At 35.6% G+C, this 22,500-nt stretch overlaps 1 protein-coding gene across 14 annotated transcripts in view; it reads right to left on the bottom strand.

Moving 5' to 3' along the window:
• Positions 1–22,500, bottom strand: part of LOC106882707 (MAP kinase-activating death domain protein) — a 187,391-nt gene that overhangs the window by 158,660 nt on the left and 6,231 nt on the right. For 10 of the 14 annotated variants that reach the window (XR_016241168.1, XR_016241167.1, XM_089349432.1 and 7 more), the window contains exons 2-3: positions 14,622–14,677; positions 4,642–5,455 (exon numbers count right to left, since the gene is read on the bottom strand). Coding sequence is in view for 11 of the 14 variants with exons in the window: in XM_089349432.1 (XP_089205558.1) it covers positions 4,642–5,252 (611 nt within the window). In the remaining 3 variants the exon portion in view is untranslated. The remainder of the gene's footprint in view (positions 1–4,641; positions 5,456–14,621; positions 14,678–22,500) is intronic. The other 4 variants (XR_016241169.1, XM_089349433.1, XM_089349440.1 and 1 more) reach the window with 1 other exon arrangement.

The raw sequence follows: 22,500 nt of genomic DNA, 5'->3' as shown, positions 1-22,500 counted from the left end.
TGCCAGTGCCCCCGGACTGGCTCTTGTGCGGGTGGCACATGAGATGCACCATTTTGAGCATGGCCGTTGCCAGTACCGCCTGACTGGCTCCCGTAGGATTTTCGAGTGAGATCGTTGCCAGTGCCCCTGGACTGGCTTGTGCGGGTGGCACATAAAAGACACCATTTCGAGCGTGGCTGTTTTCGTGCGGGTGACACGTAAAAGCACCCACTACACTCTCTGAGTGGTTGGCGTTAGGAAGGGCATCCAGCTGTAGAAACTTTGCCAAATTAGATTGGAGCCTGGTGTTGCCATCCGGTTTCACCAGTCCTCAGTCAAATCGTCCAACCCATGCTAGCATGGAAAGCGGACGTTAAACGACGATGATGATGATGATACATATATGTATATATACACTTATATATTTATATACACATATATATACATATATGTACATATACATATATGTATATATACACTTATATATTTATACACACATATGTATATTACTAGAGCTGTATTTAATTGATATCGTCTTCAGACCTAAAGTGTAATGGTGATGGAACAGTTTAGTAGAGAGGGCCATTAGAGCAAAGGCACAGGCCTGGAAGGACTGAAAATGTGGTGGTAGCAAGGATCTGTATCAAGTTGCTAGACAGGAGGCTAGGAGACAGGTATATTTCGCTAGGGGAGACACAGATAGAAGTTTGCAAATGTTCTGCAGCATGAAATCCAGTGGCTTGAGGTATTTTTGATTGCAAGATGGTCTTGCAGTCGAAAATGCCTCAAGCCACTGGATTTCATGCTGCAGAACATTTGCAAACTTCTATCTGTGTCTCCCCTAGCTAAATATACCTGTCTATCAACATGATACAGATCCTTGCTACCATCACATTTCCATTCCTCCAGGCCTGTGTCTTTCCTCTAATGGCCCTCTCTACTACACTGATCCATCACCATTACACTTGTCTGAAGGCGATATGAATTAAAAGCAGCTCTAGTAATGTAAATATTATCAGGTACACATGTGTAGTTTATGTATTTTATTCTAAATGCCCAATTGCTGTAAGACAGCATCCAAGAAAAGCTCCCAACACAACTTTGGGTGTTAAAGAACACTAAGTGTCCCAGATGAGGTGAGAAAAAACTCACCTCAAAGTGATTAAGAATGGCGAATACTGATATTTTGCTATCCTTGTGGCTTATCAATACCATGTACTTGGATCACCTCAAAATGAAATGAATTGCTGATCTGGGACTTAATTGCAAATACAACAAAGTCTATTTGCTGATGTGCTGTGGCCTAATACATGTGAAACAAAATTAAATTATGAATTGATGTAAACATTATTGGTTGCACATAAAAAGTGTTTGCGTTTTGTTTAAACATCCATTTGCTACATATATATATATATACGTTTCAAGGTTTATCTTACGCCGATATATATTTTTTCAACATAACATATCCAAGAAAATATTTTCTCAGAGACAAATGCCCCAGCATTTTGCCTTTCAATGGTGTATATACATTAATTCAGATATGCTGATGGCTATTTTACACAATTATATAACCACACACACACACACACATATAAGCACATACATACTCATATGTGTGTGTGTGTGTATAGATACAGAGAGGGAGAGAGAGAGAGATACAGAGAGGGAGAGAGAGAGAGATAGAGAGAGAGATAGAGAGAGAGATAGAGCGTAAGCTCGAAACATTAAAGACTTGCTCAATTCCTGAACGTTATACTAATATATCTATGTTTTCAACACCACCTGTCTTCGTCTGTTGTTTTTTTGTGAATTCTCCATATATATATATATATATATATATATATATATATATATATATATATATATATATATATATGTACATATATACAAACAAACAAACATGCACATATACATGCTTATACACACACACATAAGCACGTACATACTCATATATATATACAAACAAACATGCTCATATACATGTTTATACACACACACACACATATAGTAGAGCATATTAAATGAGTTAAAGCATTCTCAACATACCATAGCAGAATAGTATTCATCATCATCATCATCGTTTAACGTCCGCTTTCCTGCTGGCATGGGTTGGACGGTTTGACTGAGGGCAGGTGAGCTAGAAGGCCGCAACAGGCTCCAATCTGATCTGGCAAAATTTCTACAGCTGGATGCCCTTCCTAATGCCAACCACAGTGAGAGTGTAGTGAGTACTTTTTACGTGCCACTGGCATAAGGACCAGTCAGGCAGTACTAGCATTGACCATACTTGAATCGTGCTTTTTATATGCCACCGGCACAGGAGCCAGTTAGGTGGCACTGGCAACGACCACGCTCTTCAATTTCATTCAGTGGTCAAGAATGTTTAATACATTTTCTATATACAGTATTCTTTCAACAATTTTTAAATAACTTTAATAGCATATCCAAAACAGATAACTGTATGTAGCTCTTTCTATAGCATGTTCACTTCTTGATGTAAAGATAAAATACAAGACAACTCTCAATATAGAAGAGGTGACAAGAATAACAAAGAATATTGTTTTCATAAATGTTCTTCCCTTAGATTATACATTCAACAATACCTAAGTGGACTTTACACCAATCAAGAAACAATTGCTTCAGACAAAAAAGAATTTCAGAAGAAATTATGCATTTCATGGTTCTCTATAACTTTCTACTCATCTTATTGTTATCAAAACAACTGGAAATTCTACAGCTATTGCTAGTGTAAATATATTGCAATAAAACACTATCTGCTTTTTGCTCTCTCCTCAGTAAGCTTAGACAATTTTAAAACTCATTCTTTGATGAATCTTAGTCTACTCATTAATATGATTATTAACAACATTTAAAACTTTTGCTTATAAAAATATTTTATTGAGACTAAATTTTACATTACAAGGGTGGGGTGAAAAGATGCCAGAGCTGTGAAATCTTGCATGCATTAATTTAAATCTTCTTATCAATAACTGCATTGTTTATTTCCAGGCAAACTGACATCTGACTATTCAAAGATGACTTCAGAAGTAACTAGTAGCAGTTTCTCTTGCAAGTGGACAAAATTTGGTCTTGTGATGTTATTAAGTACCCGAGAAAAAGGGTTTAGCCTTCCAACAACAGTCATGTAGACAAGGTTGCTACATTAGAGAATGACACTCCAGCTTTATTAACTGTACAAAAGTGGAAAGGGAGAGTCTTGAAGATGACCCAAGGTCTGGACATTCTACAACTACCATTACTGAGGTAATGATCGTGTTCACCACATGGTGATGGATGACAGGTGATTGACTATAAATCAATTAGCTAATGCTAATAGCCTATCCTGTGAGAGAGTTGATAATATTCAGCACAATGAACTTGGCAAGATGAATATTTCTGCTCGGTGGGTGTCATGTCTTCTAACACCTGATCAAAAGTGCACCAGGTTCATCACATCACAGGAAAATCTGATATTGTTTTAGGCAGATCCAACTGGTTTCCTTGAATGTTTCCTAACCCAGAATGAATGTTGGGATCATCACTGAGTTAGAGAGAAAGAGACAATTCATGCAATGGAAACATCTCTTCTCACCTGTTCCAAAGAAGGCCAAGGTAGTTTCATCTGCAGAGAAGGTGATGACCTCAGTTTTGGGGGATGCAAAATGGTATTGTGATTATTGATTACTCCCTGACTGGCTCCTGTGCCAGTGGTACGTAAAAAGCACCATCGGAACGCAGCCGATGCCAGTACCTCCTGACTAGCTCCTGTGCCAGTGGCATGTAAAAAGCACTCACTACACTCTCAGAGTGGTTGGCATTAGGAAGGGCATCCAGCTGTAGAAATGTTGCCAAATCAGATTGTAGCCTGGTGCAGCTGCTGGCTCTCCAGACCTCAGTCAAACCGTCCAACCCATGCCAGCATGGAAAACAGACATAAAACGATGGATGATGATGATCAAAAGGACCACACCATCAATAGAGAGTATTATGCCAGCTGGCTGAGGCAGTTACAAAAGGTTATCAAAACAAAACACCCAGGAAAACAAATGAAAGAAGACTTATTTCATCAGTAAAATGCTCCAGCACTAAAGTTTTTATTTCAATGGCTACTGTGTGTGACTGTGGCTTTGAACTGGTTGATCACCCTCTCTATTCTCCTGATTTGGCCCCATCTGACTCATCTATTTCCCAACATGTAAAATACTTGACTGGGAACCAGTATTGCAGTGATGATATCATACACGTTGTTGATGACTTTTTTGATCAACAGGAAGAAAGCTTTTTCATCAATGGGCTCCAAGCACTGTAACACTGATGGAAGAAGTGAGTGGACTGCAAGGGGGATTATGTTGAAAAATAAACCTCATTTGGTCACATTCCATGAAAGTATCTTGTCAGCCTATGAACTTTTTAGCTGAACCTCACACTGCAAGCCAAAATTCAAATTTCATCAGTTTTATAATTTTAGAAAAAAAGAACAGTTCATTTTTGAAACAAAAGAGAAATAGGTTTAATTTGTCCTAATTTGTTTTTACTCTTAGGCTAAACAAAATGAAGATTTGATAAGCTATTTTTATGTCTTTTTCTTTGGTATGATCACAATTAAAATACACAAATTCTAAAAGCGTTTTTGACCAGTGTTTAAATTGAATAATAACTTACCTTGTGGAACATTTTGAGCCACCAATTCTGCGTGTACCACTTCTGTCATGACATGCATCAATTAACTTTCGTAAGAGAAGTAGACACTCTCGAAATGTAGAGAAGAAAGGATGATGGCTGACAATGCATAGTGATGTTAGGGTATTATTCCTAACCCGGCTGGCTGTTTTTAGACGTCGTCTAGTCCTTGGTGATCTTTGTGGGTGATCAGTGTCTCCATGATGGGGTGCTAATTTATTGGGATCTCCATAATGATCAAAACGATCACGAGACTTGTCACTTGAATGGGTTTTCCGTTCAAAAGGACGGAAAAAGTTTACACATATTCCATATCGAACAATTCCAGAATCTTTTTCAGTTAATGTAAATACAAAAGGTGTAGTTTCTCGCAGACTAGTTCTTCTGGGCCCTTCACTGATGCAACCTTCTGGTTGACAGAAGAAGATAACATCGTTTGGAAGTGGGAAATCTTTGTGGTCTTCAACTGGATAACGACGAAGCAGCTCAGGTGTTTGTGCTACATTATTATTATGATTTGGGTTGCGAGTTCCCACAATCACAATGTAATCCAACAGTCGTGGTGAAAAGTATTTTTTCATGTATTCACACATTCTAAGTGTGAACGGTGTATACTTTCAAATTATAGGTATGTGCTAGTGTTAGCACAATGGTTTTTATGTAATAGGTAGATAGTAAGCAAGCATCTTTTCCAGAAGAACTTCAATTGTAGTTGTTTTCATTCATTTCAGTGGAATGACATAAACCAACTAAAATTAAACTGGTGGAATATAAATCCATAATTGTGACAACTAACCTGTCAAAATAAATGAAATGGAACAGATGTAATGGAAACAATATTATTTAAGATTCAATAACTAAAACATATTTTCATATGGAAAATTAGTAAAGTTAATATCTTGTTTGAAGATTGGTTATTTCATTTTAATTGTGATAAATTTAGTTTATTTGAACTTTTATGTAAATTTAAATAATAATGGTGAAACTCAGGTGTTAAGAAGAACAATAGTAAAATTATACCAAGTGAATTTGTAATTGACCAAGACTATTTTAAAATTATACCAAGTGAATTTGTAATTGACCAAGACTATTTTAAAATTATGTGTGAATTTGTAGAAAATGGGATGAGTAGTAAGAGACAAATGATAACAGCTATGAAGGTCATGCTTAAATGATCGAGAGTAAGAGTTCAACTTTGGTTCTTATTGCAGTTCTTTAGATTGTTTCAGTTTTTACCTATGCACTAGCATGTACTGTTTTAGCTGTTCGTAAATGCTGACTTTTCTTAGTTAAATAATCAATAATCTTATTCCCATGCCAAATCTTGTGAAAGAGGTACATGTGTCATCTTGCTTCATAGTGTGTGTGTGTGTGTGGTGTGTGTGAGTATATATAAATATTATGACCATCATCATCATGAACTTTTCCTTGCTTGCATGAATTAGACAGAATTTGTTGAGGTAGATTTTCAAGAGTCTTTTTTTTTTGTCACCTGTCATGCCAACATATATATAGTGTATATATTTCACATGAGCAAGACATTAAATTGTATCTGGTGGTAAGGTTCCTGCTGGGGAGCTCAAGAATTTTGTGGAATATGTTGTTTCTCCTCAGATAATACTATTCATGACACTGTTCTGGCCTAGGGTAGTAGTATGAAGATGGTACTGTGGCCAAGACATATAAAACTCAGAGAAGGGTTGCTCTCTAGACAAATATCACAGAGATCTATAGATATGTAGGTCATGGACTGATGTCATATGAACCAGTCCCATTGCTTGGAGGTTAAATAGGCCCTGTACCCCAAGGACAAACTTAGGAGAAAAGACTAGCAAAGTAAGCAATAAAAAATGCTAAAGCCTCTAGGCATGGTTCATGAAGAGATGCTTGCTAACTTGGTAACCTGCTTTTCAGGAAGAGATGCTAGCTAAGTTGGCAATCTGCTGCTCAATGAGAGACTTTTACCTATTTATTTCCTGTTTCTCTATAACTATAGTTTTCCTAGCTATAATTATAAGCCCTGGTGCATGTTCTGTTGTTTTACACTTGGAATAATACTTTGCTGCATTGAAATATAGGTATATATATTTACCAAAAGGCATAACAATATTGAAATAAAAGAAACTTAATAGATCCAAATAAATATTAGCTTTTAACTCATTTCTATATGCAACATTATATACAACAAAGCAAATAGAAAATTTTGACAATCAATGTCTATGTATACAATCATTTTCATGATTGGGATGCCTATGAGATCTTGGAAAAAAAGTAATTTTGACCAGTAAAAATTGTCATATCTGATGGATTCCCAACTCTACTAATAGAAACATGCAACTGACCATGTATGAATATGTCTATAGTATTGTAAAGAAAGTAACTAATTAAAATTAACAGAGAAAAATGAATATTTATTTGTGTGTTTTCTAAGAAATTTAAAGAACTGAGATTCATCATTTTCTTTCCATTTAATAAACTTCTTTTAGAAGAACATACATAAAGAGGTAGCAAGATATAGTATTTGATGAGAAATTGAGGTGAAAACAGCTCTAAAAGGCTGCTGCAGTGTTACTTGACTTTGCGTAATTACACATTTTCCATTCATGACAAATTGTGCATTCATAAAAGGTATTTTAAAATGGCTATAAGAAAATAATTATTCAACTACTGTCTGAAATGGTGGAACAGAGGAAACTGAAGTGGACAGTGCTTGAAAGTCATTTAGGTTACTTAGGTATTGCATGAGAAATTGGGGTAAAAACAGTGAAAGATAGGTAGATAAATACATAGCGTTTCTTATTGTGAAGAAAGCAATTTAACAGAGAAGAAAACAAATATTTATTTGTTGGTTTTCTTATGAGAAATTTCAGGAACAAAGATTCATAATTTCTTTTCATTTTGTAATAAACTTACTTTGATGAAATTTTATTTTTAAAAGTAGATGACCATACTGAGAAATATATATGAATGTCTACATACATGCATACAGAGGGAGAAAGTAAGAGAGAGGGGTCGTGGTTGCAAAACAAAACTGGAAAGAATGTTACAGACAAACAAATTTCACAAGAATCATAATAATGATTGCAAAAATCACTTGCCATTAGGCTTCACACAAGATAGATTCTGTTACACATTTTTTTTTCAGCAATAGGAAATATCCCATGCCTTATCACAGCTTTCATAAAGCCAAACCTGAATCACTCTCTTGCCAATTGTCATTATGAAGACAGTTTCTTATCTGAGACTGCCCTGGCTAAATGCATGTATGGTTGTGTGTGTGTGTATATAATACATACATATATATATATATATATATATATATATGTATGTATATATACACACACACACACACACACAGTAATCCCTTGCCATATTGTGGTTTATTATCTAAGCTTATGCCAATTCCTCTGTGATGATGTTTTGCATTTATAATAAAATAAATATATACAAATTATAAAAATAATAAAAGTATATACAGTACAGTACTGTTTCTACTTTGCAGATTTTCACCTATCGTGTGTGTGTGTGGGGGTTGGAATGTAACACTCGCAATAGTCGAGGGATTACTGTATATATATATATATATATATATATATATATATATATATATATATATATGCATACACACACACACATCTATCAATATATGTGTATATTTGTATTGCCATTATTCTCCTGTTATAATAGAAGAGTAGCCTCTCTTCTCTAGAGTTCAGATTATTAATGCCTTTAGCTGGATATCTTTGTGCTCTGACCAAATAGGTTATTCAATGATTGGTAGAAATAATGCGAAACCATAACGTAGAAAAATCTACCAATGTGTAAGAGCCAGCTGAACTGCTGCCAAATGATGATACTAACTCTCTTCCTTTCAGGTGAACAAGAAGCTATCCATGAATACGTTTTCCTGTCAGGTTGAAAACTGCAGAACTGTAACTATTCTGGAGAGATTCTAGAGATACTTGAATAGAAGTATGTAGTTGTATGTTGTGTACAAGAAGACAGAACTAAGACAGACTCCTTAAAAACAAGGAATACAAGGACACATTAATCTGGTTGGTGAGCAGCAACAGAATAGCAGTGTTGGTAGAGAAGAAAAGTAGATGAAGTAACTGAAGTAGTCAGAGTATGTGATAGAATAATTAAGCTTATACTAGTCTTGGCCAATAAAATGACACTAATCTCTGCATATACACCACAATTAGGACTGCTTCTATGATGCTGTCTTGCAGACAGACTATCTCAATAATGAATGATAGTGATCTCATTATCATGGCTATAATAAAAAATGTCTATTCCCCATACATCTAGAACATTTAACAAAGGAAGGACTAGCCACTTAGTCATCGAAGCCAACAGTAGTTTGATTCCAAATGCATTAAAGATAGGAACCCAGTTGGATATTCAGAATAGTTGCACTGAGACTTAAAATGTCTGGTGAAGTTGGTCATGCCCTAGTTACTTGCACAGTCAATTAGGTAATTCAGGGGGATGATTGGCATAACTCAATGATTAGCATAACAGTTCCATCATCAAGTGCAGCAAATGCAAAGGAGATGCACCAGAGAAAGGCAACCTATTGGTACTCTGTCACCTATGATGTTGAGGGTTCCAGTTGATCTGATCAATGGAACTGCCTGCTTGTGAAATTAACATGCAAGTGGCCGAGCACTCCACAGACATGCATACCCTTAACATAGTTCTCAGGGAGATTCAGCATGACACAGAGTCTGACAGGCCCTTTGAAATACAGGTACCACTCATTTTTGCCACCTGAGTGAACTGGAGCAACATGAAATAAAGTGTCTTGCTCAAGGACACAACATGCTGCTAGGAACCAAACTTGCAGCCTTATGATTATGAGCTGAAAACCCTAACCCTGAGCTGTGTACCTTACTGAAAGGCAACTACAAAAGTATCAAATTGTTGGTCCAGATTATGAAAGTTGTACAATTAGTTATAGTACAATTATGAACAAAATTAGTCAAGCTGAGACATAATTTGACTTAGTGTTAGGCAGAGTAATTAATGATACTGCATTCTTAAAAAGATAAAATGAGGATCTTGAATGTGGAGCATTTGTGAAGACTAGAAAGAAATGAAGTGAGTATGTTCCAATGTATGTATAATAGGAACAACTGGGCACAAGCTAAGTGAGATTAAAGCTGGCTACAAAAGTAAGCAGCTGTAGTAAGGAAGAAGACTATGCTGGTACAGGCTTGTGATAGGGTTGAAGAATGTCAGTTATATAAAGAAGTGTTCAAAGTTGATGAAACATGTAGAAAAAGGAGACCTGACAAAATACAACAGAGAAGATGCTGAATTTCACAAATGAGATGACAAATGATTGTTATGAGGGATGATATTATGGTGCTGGAGAAGATCAGCCCACCTAACCAAACAGTGCAAAAGCTTATTTAATTTGTGGTAGTGTTGGAGGCTCTCATCACTGTTATCCTCCCACTTATCATTCACTTTCTCTCTTATTCATGTTACTATGCTGCCTGTGTAACAAAAGATAACATTTTGCATATGTCTGTATTCAATACAAAGAGCCAATGTGACATTCAGCATGCTTCAACAAGCTTACAACAATGAAGCAATGGGTCATACACAATGTTTCAAGCAGCATGGGTGCTTCAAAAGCAGAACATCCCTGGAAGATGATGAGCAATCTGGAAGACCTGCAATGAGCGTTACCCCAAGAAATGTGGTATTGTGCATTGAGAATTCAACCCCCAGAGCCAGACCATCAATTGGGAGTTCTGTATGACATTTTGAAGCATTTGAGGGAGGACATTTAGTCAAAGTGACTGGATCTGTGGAGCAGGAAGAATTGGATTCTTCACTGAGCTCCCTTCATTTGTGAGTTTCTTGCCAAAAACAACATAGTATCACTTTCACACCAGCCCTATTTGCCACATTTAGCACTTGTGGACTTCCATCTCATCCCCAAGATGGAAATGCATCTGAAAGGTTGCTGTTTTAACACTACTGTCAAGATCCAGAGCAAATCACTGAAGGTCCTCAACTCACTTACGGAAAACAACTTTTAGGCTGGATTCCAAAATTGGCAGGAACGCTAGGACCAGTGTATTGCTGTGCCAAGTGAGTATTTTGAAGGAAATGTTAAAACTTAGGTAAATAAGTTATTTATTATTAAACATAACTAGTCCTGGAACATTTTGATACCACTTGATACTGTCTCTTTTTCTATCCTGTTATTACATTTTTTTCTACTCCAGCTTTTCAGTCACATTGTCTTGAATGAATGAAGATAACAATAGAGAACTCTTCACTCTTACTGAGTACAAAGTAACTTTACTAGTGCTGGTGCTATGATAAAATGCACTCAGTATACTTCTCAAGTGGTTGGCATTAGGAAGGGCATCTAGCAATAGAGACAATGTAAAATTGGAATATATGAGCGATATGTAGTCCATGGCCTGTCTAAAAAGGACAGTAACTCCAAATAACTGGTTTGAGCCATTACTACTCATCTATCCATGCCATGATAGAAAATGGATGTAAAAAGAAGGATGGTGATGAATTAAGCTAATAAATGAGATTCATAGAGACCTAAAGCTTTGCCCTAAAGCAACAAAGTACCCGGATGAAACAGTCACAGAACAAAAAGATCTAGTGTTAGAATGAGATGAGGAAGATAAGTTTTCCAGTTTAGAGCACTTAGTGCACTTTGTAAAGTGGTTGGTCTAAGGAAGAGGATCTAATCATGCCAAAATGGAACACATGAGCAATATGTGGTTCCTGATTTCTCTAAAAGGACAGTAGCTTCAAATAATTGGCATTACAACTCATTTATCCATGCCATGAGGGAAAATGTACATAAAAGTAATGATGATGATGATAATGAGATTTTGCAACATAGATTCATGGAAACCTAGAGCTTTCTCAAAAATCAAAAAATGCCTGGATCTATCAACAAAGAAAGAAACAGTAGTTTATATTTCAGAACAGGTAGTATAATGACAAGTAGACCGCTAATGAAACATATCAAATGAATTACATTTATGGACGAATCATTGAGTTACCAAGATAGCTAAACCTAAGATTGTTACCAATCTGGATGTCAAATCCAATGAAAATTATCATTTATTCAATCCATTTCAGATTTTTCTGGCAGTTCTCATAAGAAAAGTATTACATATAGCAAAGAAGTGGCAATGCAACAGTTACCACACTCTTTAATTATTCCCCTCAAATTCTAGTAGATGCCAGCTGCCTACTAAATTATTTAATTCAGTTCAATTTATTGTTATTGTATAGAAAGGTAATGATTAATCATATAACAGCTCAAATTGCAATAACAATACATATCAAGCATTAACATACAATAACATGCATACATACAATATTTAAATACTGTAATAATAATAATAATAATACAATTAAAATAACATTATTACATTGAAGTACAAAAGATGATATAAGAATGGGAGTGATTTGGGGGCAGTTTCCATTACCAACTGCAGCCATTTGAAGTATGTAGCAACTATCATATATTTTAGTGCCAGTTGATGAGCATCTCTGAATAAAGGTTACTAGGTTTGGAACTGAATTGCTGATTTTATCAATGATTCATTTTCAAATAGAATATACATTAAAATGAGGAATAAAGATAATTTTTATGATGCAAACGGTAAAGAGTAGTATCAGTTACACTATAGAAAATAAAATTAGGATAATATAAGTAAAATTTGAAATCTGCAAACCATGAGCTAGGTCTGTTCTGCCGGACTTATAAAGTAAATCTGACATTCAGGGGGTGGGGGAGAAATGCAATGTATTAGACATGCTAATTGCTGTTTATGATATGATCAATGACACAAGCTGCATATAAATATGCAAGCTGATAACAGCAAGACGTGTGTGGAGCAATCAAATAACTCCAATGGTTTTCAAGAGAACTGAAGACTAAACAAAGACAGTTGGACAGATGAAATATAATAGACTGATGCAACCGATGAAAGAGGCATAAAATGATGATTAACATTGCTCATTAATTCATGAATGAATAAGCTATTTTAACTCCACTTAATATAACTTGTAAATCAAGAGGAGTAGAAATAGCCAAGCCCAGAATGTTTCAAAGTATTTAGTCTATTCTACCAAGTTCTGTGCTCAAATTTTACAAGTATCAACTTCGCCTTTAATTTCCCTAGTGTTGATAAAAGAAGGATGTAATTGATAAATTATATTGCTTCCCTAAGAGCATTGACTTCAACCCAAGTAAAAAGAAACCAATATTGGATTGTAATTTTCTAAAAACTAATGAAAACCACACTAAATGAGCATAGTTATTTAATAAAAGTGTTGCAGTAATCTCATTAGAGAGGAAATTTTGTAAGGACACAAAAGAATACATCCACAATTTGTTACTATGCAATACAAAATAACCTATTTGTTTATATTATTGAAAAAAAAAATCAATGAATGAGTTGATGAAATAAGTCAGTCTGAAACATTCCTGCAATGCAATCATGTGGAGAAATATAAATCAATGTGATAAAATGTTTGGTTAATTTAATAAATTGATAAAAGGCATGACACTTTGGTGAACCTTTTAGTAGCTGAAATGTACTCATATATGAAAGACTCATGAATGTTGATCAACCATGAAGAAGCCATTTTTAATTAGCCTTCCCTTTTGTTAAAATGTATAGCAGTAGCTTGGAGGAATAATTATCACTGAAGCAAATTACAATTTTAAAAGGAAATAAAATCTATCTTGTTCCTAAGCTTAATTCCCCTTGTATCAAGAATCTACTAACATATTCCTCAATTTAAACAAAAAGAAAACAAGCCCACTGTCTTCCAAGAGCCCTTTTATAGAAGATGTATTCCTATTAGAACAGAAATTACTATTCTGCTTTCCATATGAGGACACACTTCATTCTGGCTAGTCCTGAAAAATTTATTGTGTTCAACAATGCAGTAGGAATCTAGCAATCAGTTATTGTTTCAACTTAGGGTAAATTTCCCAGTAATTATTTACCACGTGCAAGATAGCCACAACAATCAAAGTAGTTTCTGCGTAATTGCTGAACCTATTGAAAACAAAACGAGGAAAAAAAAAAGAATGCATTGGAAAATGTAGTCCTAGATATACAAAATATGGGATGGTCATGGCTGAAATGCTTTTGATCATAAAACTTGAGGAAGGATGAAAAGAAGCTAAACAATACTCCATAGCAACACTTTCCTATCTGGAGTGTTTAATCTTGAAAGAATAGACATGGTTTCTTTTTATTAATGCCTCTCAGGTGTTCACAAAGGCAACTTGCCATAAAAAGATATTTGTAGAAATTGACTGACACATTTTCTCAACCTAGTAAAACACTCCGAGTAAGTTCAAGCATTTGTGTATTTTTTTTTAAATAGAACACTGCATGATGGAATTAGTCATTAAAATTTGAATTAGAAGTTTCTATCTGTAACAAGCTCCAAATTTAGGCTCACCGTTAACTTTCTCTTATCTGTTCTAATAGTACAATCTAGATAACCTAAAAGACTCGATATTTTAATTGTAGTCTATATGATTTAAAAAAATATTTAGTCAGCTGAAGAGCACCCATGATCCTTGCAAGTCTTCCTTGCTGAAGATTAATGCAGCTGATGTTCAGCTAAAACTTCTGAAGGCCAATACCTGCAGAAAAAAACTTGGACAAGGATGGATTCCAGAGAATTAATATCTCTGAAGTGTGAGGCATATGAGGATGACAAGAAGGTAAAAGATAATTACACTGGGTGAACTTAATAGAAAATGCTATACAGTTTGCTAAGTCAACAGATCAGAGACATCACTGAAATATTAGCTTAGTGAGAAGAAACAGCACACTGTGAGCCATTGGTTTGTAATAACAAGACAAAGCTGCTGGCTTCAGGGAAAAATCCTCTTTCCATTAACCTATAGACGTTTATATTTAACCCTGGATACTTACTTCATTAATGTGGGAAAGGCTGACAAGTTTATTGTTGCTGCTCTCTCCTCCTGTGACTAAAAGATTAGAATAAAAATTAGATGTAAGAGATTACATAAGACATTTATTACACTGAAAATATTTGAAGCTAAAAATGTCTATTATGTTAGTTATGTGCATATCCTATCATTTTAAAAGACATATTTACCAGCTGAAGTCATCCTGAATATAATAGGATAGAAAAGAAGATGAGATGGTCATGGTTTGACTGCTGGTGAATATATATAAATATATATAGAGTTAGGGATCTGTCATAAGGTAAAAGTTAGCAATGAGTATAGCAGTGAATTTAGTGTGCAGGTAGTAGTTCACCAAGAATAGGTTCTCAGTCCCCTCTTGTTTAACATAACCCTCCAGGCCATAACAGAGGAATTTAAGACTAGCTGCTCCTGAAAGCTCTTCTGTGCTAATGATCATATTCCTTTAACTGAGTCTCTACTAGAATTAGAAAACTTTCAGGTGTGGAGGCAAGGTCTAATATCAAAGTGCTTTGGAATTAATTTAGCAGTGATCGATGTACTAGTAGTAGGAAGGCAAAAAAGATTACTAAACCCTTCAGGGAGATGACCCTACTTGATATGTAGAAAAGGTGTAGGTAGAAATTCCATATGGTGTACTCAGTGCAAGCTATGGGCACATAAGAGGTGCAGCAGCATCACAAGAAGGTTAACAGAGAAAGTAGTCTTTGTGTGTGGCAGATACAATAAATACTAAGCATGAACAGGATATAGACTTTCCCAAATGTCTAGGGATATTCTTAGAAGTAAATAGTTTCTGTTACATGGGTGACCAAGTTAGCAGTGGAAGAGGATGCTCTGAAAGCATAGTTGCTAGAATAAGAACAGGCTGGGCAAAGTTCAGAGAGCTATTACTTTTGTTGGTAACAAAGGGCCTTTCCCTCAGAGTGAAAGGCAGACTATGATGCCTGTGTATGAACAGCTATGCTACGTGGCAATGAAATGGGTTGTGACTGCAGCAGCATCAGATGTAGTGTGCAAGAGAGAAAACTGTGCTGATATGGTCATGTGATGTGTATGGATGAGGACAGCCACACAAAGAAGTGTCAGTCTCTAACTGTAGAGGGAACCTGTGGAAGAGGTAGACCCAAGAAGATGTTGAACCTCACAAAGATGACGAGATCAGGACATCTGGCAATTCCCTCACATGCCTACTTGCAGACACTATATGCCCTCACATATTTACCATAGTTGCCCCTCCCACTTGCTCTAATTTCTCTCACCATCACTTACTACAGTCATTTCTTCCTCACTTTATATTCACTCCTAATGTACCTTGTGGGTATATCCCAGTGCATTTCCAACACCATCTATTTCTTTCTCTCACTGTCTGTTTCTCTATCTTTCTCTCTATCTCTCCTGCCTTTTCCTACTGGAGTAACCAAGTCTTTCCTCTATAGTAAGGTACCTTTCTCTATCCCTCTGTTAAACTTTAATCTCTCAACCAGCTTACAGCCACCTCTCCCAGCCAAGTGGTCCTTGTCTTGCAAGTTACTTGGCAGCTCCACTGGTGCTGATGTCATGTAAAAAGCACCCTGTAAAGTGGTTGGTATCAGGACAGGTATCCAGTCATAGAAACCATGCCAAAGCAGACATTAGAGTTTGGTGCAGTTCCCTGGTTTGCTAGCTCCTGCCAAACCATCCAACCCATGCTAGTATGGAAGACAGATGTTAAATGATGATGATGTGGATGATATATACATCAACATGGGAAAACACTGTCAGAGAAAAACAATTGTCTGCAAAATGAGCTCTAAGAACTCTATAAATATAAGTGCCTCACCAATTTTACAAAATACTCAGAAACAAAAAGAATATTCACAGAAACATCAGAAAGCTATGATTTTATAATCAATAACATCATCAACAAGAATAGAAACAATAAAACCTAGAATTCCATTATTATCTCCCTTCTGGGACTACAGGGTCACATACAACATATTTTTACAATAAAACAACTGTATTGAAAACACCCTATAGGACTAACAAAGTTCATCATAATGACATTCATATAGTAATAATTCAAGAAACACTCATTATATCTAAATATATTGCTTCATTTACATCATTAATTTAAGCATGTTTTATTTACTCTCTCTTCTAAATTTGAGTTCTCACATCATCATAAAGCTTAATGTCTCTTTTTTTACCTGACTGAAATGGCTATGATTGGCTGAAGTTTAAATATAATTGATGTTTAAACCGGTTGTTATTTCAGTTTAGGTGTGGTGATATTTTCTTTAATATGTGCACCTAGATCAATTAATTTATGATAAAAAAAAGAAAAAAAAACACCACAATGCATATCTGTATGAAATAAAAAAAAAAAAAAGAATCTGACTCCATCTGCGTATATAATTCTACTTTCCTAAACAAACTTGTTCTTATTCACTTCAGATTTTGCAAGTGAATACAAATTAGTAACATTTTCTCAAATACATCTTTGAACTGAGTGAAATGTTACAACTGAGAACTGAAAGATAGTGTCACAGTTTATTACAATAACAAATTTTCCTAATTAGGCATGAAGCATTACAGTTAGCCACTACTAATAATAATTTACATAAAGGTAAAACAGGAAAAAAGGATGAGGATTCTTTGGATTGATGCCTTAAGAGATATATGAACCTTCAGAACCTTCCGGTCCAGAGAACAAGGTGTCATCATTCCACTTTTCCCCTCCTTTGTACGGCCACACCTCGAATACTGCTGTCCCTTGTGGTCTCCCCATACAAAACAAAACATCTCGAAAATTGAATCCCCCCAGAGGGCACTCACTAAACAAATTGAGGGCATGACTAATCTCAATTATTGGGACCACCTTAAAGCCTTGAAACTCTACTCTCTCCAGCGCCGCTGCAAGCAGTACATCATTTGTACGATGTGGAGAATATACAGCCAGCATTGCCCAAATGACCTGAACATTAGTTTCAAGGTTCATCCAAGGCTGGGACCATGGGCCATACATACCCTGCCCAGTTCAGGATGGATCACAACATATAGGTACACTGTGACACAGTTTTTTTCCCTTAACAGGCCCTGCCCTGTTTAACATTGTCCCAAAACTGATCAAAGAGGAAAAGGATCCCATCACCTTTAAATGGAGTCTGGATAGATTTCTTCAAGGAATATCAGACAAGCAACCCATACTTGGATACAACTTACTCAACAAGAACTCACTACTTGAATGGACCATAAACAAAACTTGACTTAAAAAGGATTTAGATAATCCTATCAGGTGGTGCTATTAAGTTAGACATGGCCTGGACCAATCTTTGATTGAAACATATCTAAGTTTTATGAGACAAAGAAGAACAACCAAAATGAAAACAGTATGAGAAAGATTTATATACTTAGGTTTTCTGCTTTTAAATTGGATTGTGAAATGCTAAGATTGATAGAATCTTTTCACAAAATTACATTTAAAAGTTGCAGTAATAACTATTTGACATATCTTAAGATCAGTCAAGAAGGCAATATTTAAATATCCAAATTTTCAGCTCTTCCAACAATATAAACAATGTAGTAATTAGGAAAATAAACTTAAATAATAAAAAAAAGAATCAAGAAAACAATATTCTCTATTAATTACAGAAAACAATGCACCCTTGAAATTAAAAAAATGTAGTCTGTACACATATTGGTCTAAAATGAGTGTATATGTACATTTGCTTTTAAAACACACATTAGGTGATCCAATCAAATTAAACACTATATTTTGTGATATCCTTTTAATGGGCTTGGCTTTTAAAAAGTGTACATGTAAGTGAATCATAGAAAATGTGAGTGTGTGTGTACATGTGCTAGCAGTAATGTACAGTATTATGGGCGACTGCTGGTCTTCCATAAAGAACCTTTTCTGGATTTGTGCCTCAGAGGGTAACTTTCTAGGTGCAATCCCATTCATGACTGAAGGGAGTCCTTCTATAGTTAATGGTGTCATGATTGTCCATCAGACAGAGACTGTATCACACTAGCTCATTACATGTTGGAAGAGATTGCCAGTTGATTAAATCAACTGCAGTACTTGACTAGTACTTTACTTTATCAATCCAAAAGATGAAAGGCAAAGTTGACCTTGGCTGGATTTGAACAAGAACATATACAACCTATTTTGTTCAATACTCTTGAGATTCTGCATTCTACCAATCCATTACCATCCAACCCAATTAACAAACAATACATACAGAGGAAGTTGTGGGGGAAAATGCACACCCTATCAAATTAATTAAAACAAAAACCATCCAACTCAAGTCAGATAGAAGATGGATGTTCGAAGATAATGATGTGACCATGAGAGTTACTGACATATAGATCAATGTGTAATTTATGAAGATGTAATGGGGGGAAAAATGAGTAGCGCAAAAGGAGAGAAACAGGAAAGAATGGTGTAAGAAAATAAGGAAAAAGTAAAAAGAAATCAGTTATTTCTCTGTCAGCTTAAGTAGAACTTGTGTGTGTGTGTGTGTGTGTGTGTGTGTGTGAGAGAGAGCAGTTATAAAGAGATGATTGGGTCAATAATATCAGAAAAAAATTGATTGGACCATCTATTGCAATAAATAAATATATTTTTTTTACACATAAGTAAGTCTCATAGGGAAAGGATTGTTCAGTTACTCATGCATCTCTCAGGACATTTTATGAACTGGGTGAAATATTTCGGCTGCGAGCAGAAACAATGTCACTATCTCTTTGTATTTAGAAATTACTATCATGCACCATAACAACCATCACCACAACTACAAGTGAAAGATTAGCTGAGTTGAACATCATGCCTAGAGTCATACTTCTACTACCCTAAATAGCATGAAGCATAGGAAGAAAACAAGGTCATGTGAGATTCATGTCTTTATTAGAGATATAGATGATAGGAAACTGAAACAAGATTACCAAATAAATACTCTTATAAAGGAGGTATTCTATTACTATTACACCTTTCCTGGGAGTATTCATCAATGTCATTAATGTTATTAATAAAGGTATTTTGTAACTATGTAGATGTGCCAATCAAATGAATCTCAATATATTATTGGTACTTATAAAGAAGTAGAAATGTTAGCACACCAGGCAAAATGCTTAGTAGCATTTCATCCATCTTTATGTCCAGAGATCTAATTCTGCAAAGGTCAACTTTGCCTTTCATCCTTCTGGGGCCAATAAAGTAAGTACCAGTTGTATACTGGGTGGATGTTCTTGACTTTACCCACACTCCTGAAATTGCTGGCTTTGTGCCCAGATTTGAAAATAATATATTGGTACTTATTCAATTTATATGTCCCTCCTATACACACAATGAAGGATGAAAGACAAAGCATTCTTAATGGGATTCAAAATAAAATTGGCATTAAATATGATAAATTGCATAGTGTTCTTGTATTTTCACCAACTCCCAGCTTCTCCTTAATAATAATAATGATTTATGACACAAGTATATATAAATTGATATAAATGTTATGGGGTGATATAGTTGATTCAATTGATTCTTATATTTTATCTTATTGCTCCACCCCAGCCAGAAAGATGAAAGGCAGAGTTATCTTGGGCAAGAATTTGAACACAGAATGTAAAAAAATAATTAAATATCCCAAACAATTTTGTCTGCTGCTCCACCAATTTTTTCCAATCCACTGCATAAATAATAATAATAATAATGATGATAATAATAATGACAACAACAGAAGAAGGAGGAGGAAGCTGGTTGGAGGTTAGGTAGGATGGAGAGAAAGCGAGAAGGGTGTGGCTGTTCTGGGAAGTGTTTGAGCCATTGAAAAATAAAAGCAATGTTAACCATAGTAGGCTTAGGACCAAGAGTGCAATTAAATACTGTTATGTATTTTGCCTGATGATCTACCAATTCTGTTATCCCAATAATGCATAATTATAAGTCAATTTACAGAGCTATGTAACAGTTGATAATTAGTTTTAAGTTGTGTTAGGTTTTGTTTTTTGCCTTGATTTTCACTCGTTAGGAATATACTTTTATATACATGATACATTATTAATATACATTTAGAAAGAAATGAGCATCCAATTTTCCTTCTCTACTAATTCAGCATATTATGTCTAATAAAAAATGCTGTGTTCATGGTGAGGCAGTGGGTAATGATTGTGATAGTTGTGAGGTGAGGATGGTGATTTTGTTGGTTGTGAGGTGGATGTACTGGTTGTGGTGGCACATCAACCCCAGTAATTCTTTAATCAACTGATGTCTATTCTATTGACCATAGAAGGATGAAAGTGCAAGGTGAACCTGCAGCGAAAGTAAGTGATGGTGGAGCGAATGATTGGTAGAAAAGATTGTGGTGGTGATAGCGATACTGGTAATGCCAGCACTGAGGTAGTCTTTACCACATACTGACGTAGTGGTTTCAATATCAGAATGAAAATAATGGTTGACATAGGAATTATAATACTTTTTCATTTTGATTCAGATTAATAAATAATGAAATATCAAAGAAATAACAAAGACACACTACCATGAAAGACAGAAAGACAAACAAAAGTGATACAACAACAAAACTAAACAGGAACCAAGATCATTAAAATATTAAAAAAAAAACTAAATCATGCAGAAATGTTTATTCAGTGTGATTTAGTGTCAAGGATAAGCATAAGGGGATGACTATACACAAAAATGTCAGCATATTATACAAAACACATACACAAGTAGTGTGTGCGTGTGTGTATATATATATATATGTGTGTGTGTGTGTGTGTGTGTGTGTGTGTGTGTGTGTGTGTGTATATATATATATATATATATATATATATATATAGAAAGGCACAGGAGTCACTGTGTGGTAAGAAGCTTGCTTCCCAACCACATGGTTCCAGGTTCAGTATCACTGCATGGTACCTTGGGCAAGTGTCTTCTATATCCTCGGGCCGACCAAAGCCTTGGGAGATTGAAACTGAAAGAAGCCTGTATGTATTTGTGTCCCCCCCACCCCCGCCATCATCGCTTGACAACTGATGTTGGTGTATTTATGTCCCCGTAACTTAGTTGGGCAAAAGAGACTGATAGAATAAGTACTAAGCTTACAAAGAATAAGTACTGGGTTTGATTTGTTTGACTGAAGGTGGTGCTCCAGTATGGCCACAATCAAATGACAAACAAGTAAAAGAATATATATATATAATTGTTATTATCATCATCAACGTTTTAATGTACACATCTTCATGCTTGCATAGGTCAGGGAGAATTTGTTAAAGCAGGTTTTTATGGCTTGGTACACTTCCTGCTGTCAACCCTCATCATATCCAAACAAGGTAATATTTCCTTTTGACCAGACATATTTTCGACAAAAGACTGGAAATCAACAATATCACTAGTATGACGATTTTTTACTATCATCATGTGATGTCAAAAGTAATGCATACACAGACACCCATATACACATGATGGGCTTCTTCCAGATTTTATCTAACAAATCCCCACATAAGACTTTGGTTAACCCAGGACTACAGCAGAAAGCCCTTGCTCATGGTGCTGTGCAGTGTGACTGAATACAAACTCACATGGTTAGGAAGAAAGCTTCTTAACTAAACAGCTATGTATGAGCTTATTCTATATGCAAACACACACATCTGTGTATGTATGCGAAATTGAAACCGTCATGGCACCTGTGCCCAGCATCACCTTCCTGGCACGTGTAAAGACATTCGAGCAAGATCGTTGCCAGTGCCGCCGAACTGGCTCTTGTGCAGGTGGCACGTAAAATACACCATTTTGAGCGTGGCCGTTGCCAGTACCGCCTGACTGGCCTTCGTGCCGGTGTCACATAAAAGCACCCACTACACTCTCGGAGTGATTGGCGTTAGGA

This window comes from Octopus bimaculoides, chromosome 3, assembly GCF_046866305.1.
Source record: "Octopus bimaculoides isolate indiv1 chromosome 3, ASM4686630v1, whole genome shotgun sequence".
NCBI classification, from domain to species: Eukaryota; Metazoa; Mollusca; class Cephalopoda; order Octopoda; family Octopodidae; genus Octopus; species Octopus bimaculoides.
This window is presented reverse-complemented; position numbering and strand designations above follow the sequence as displayed.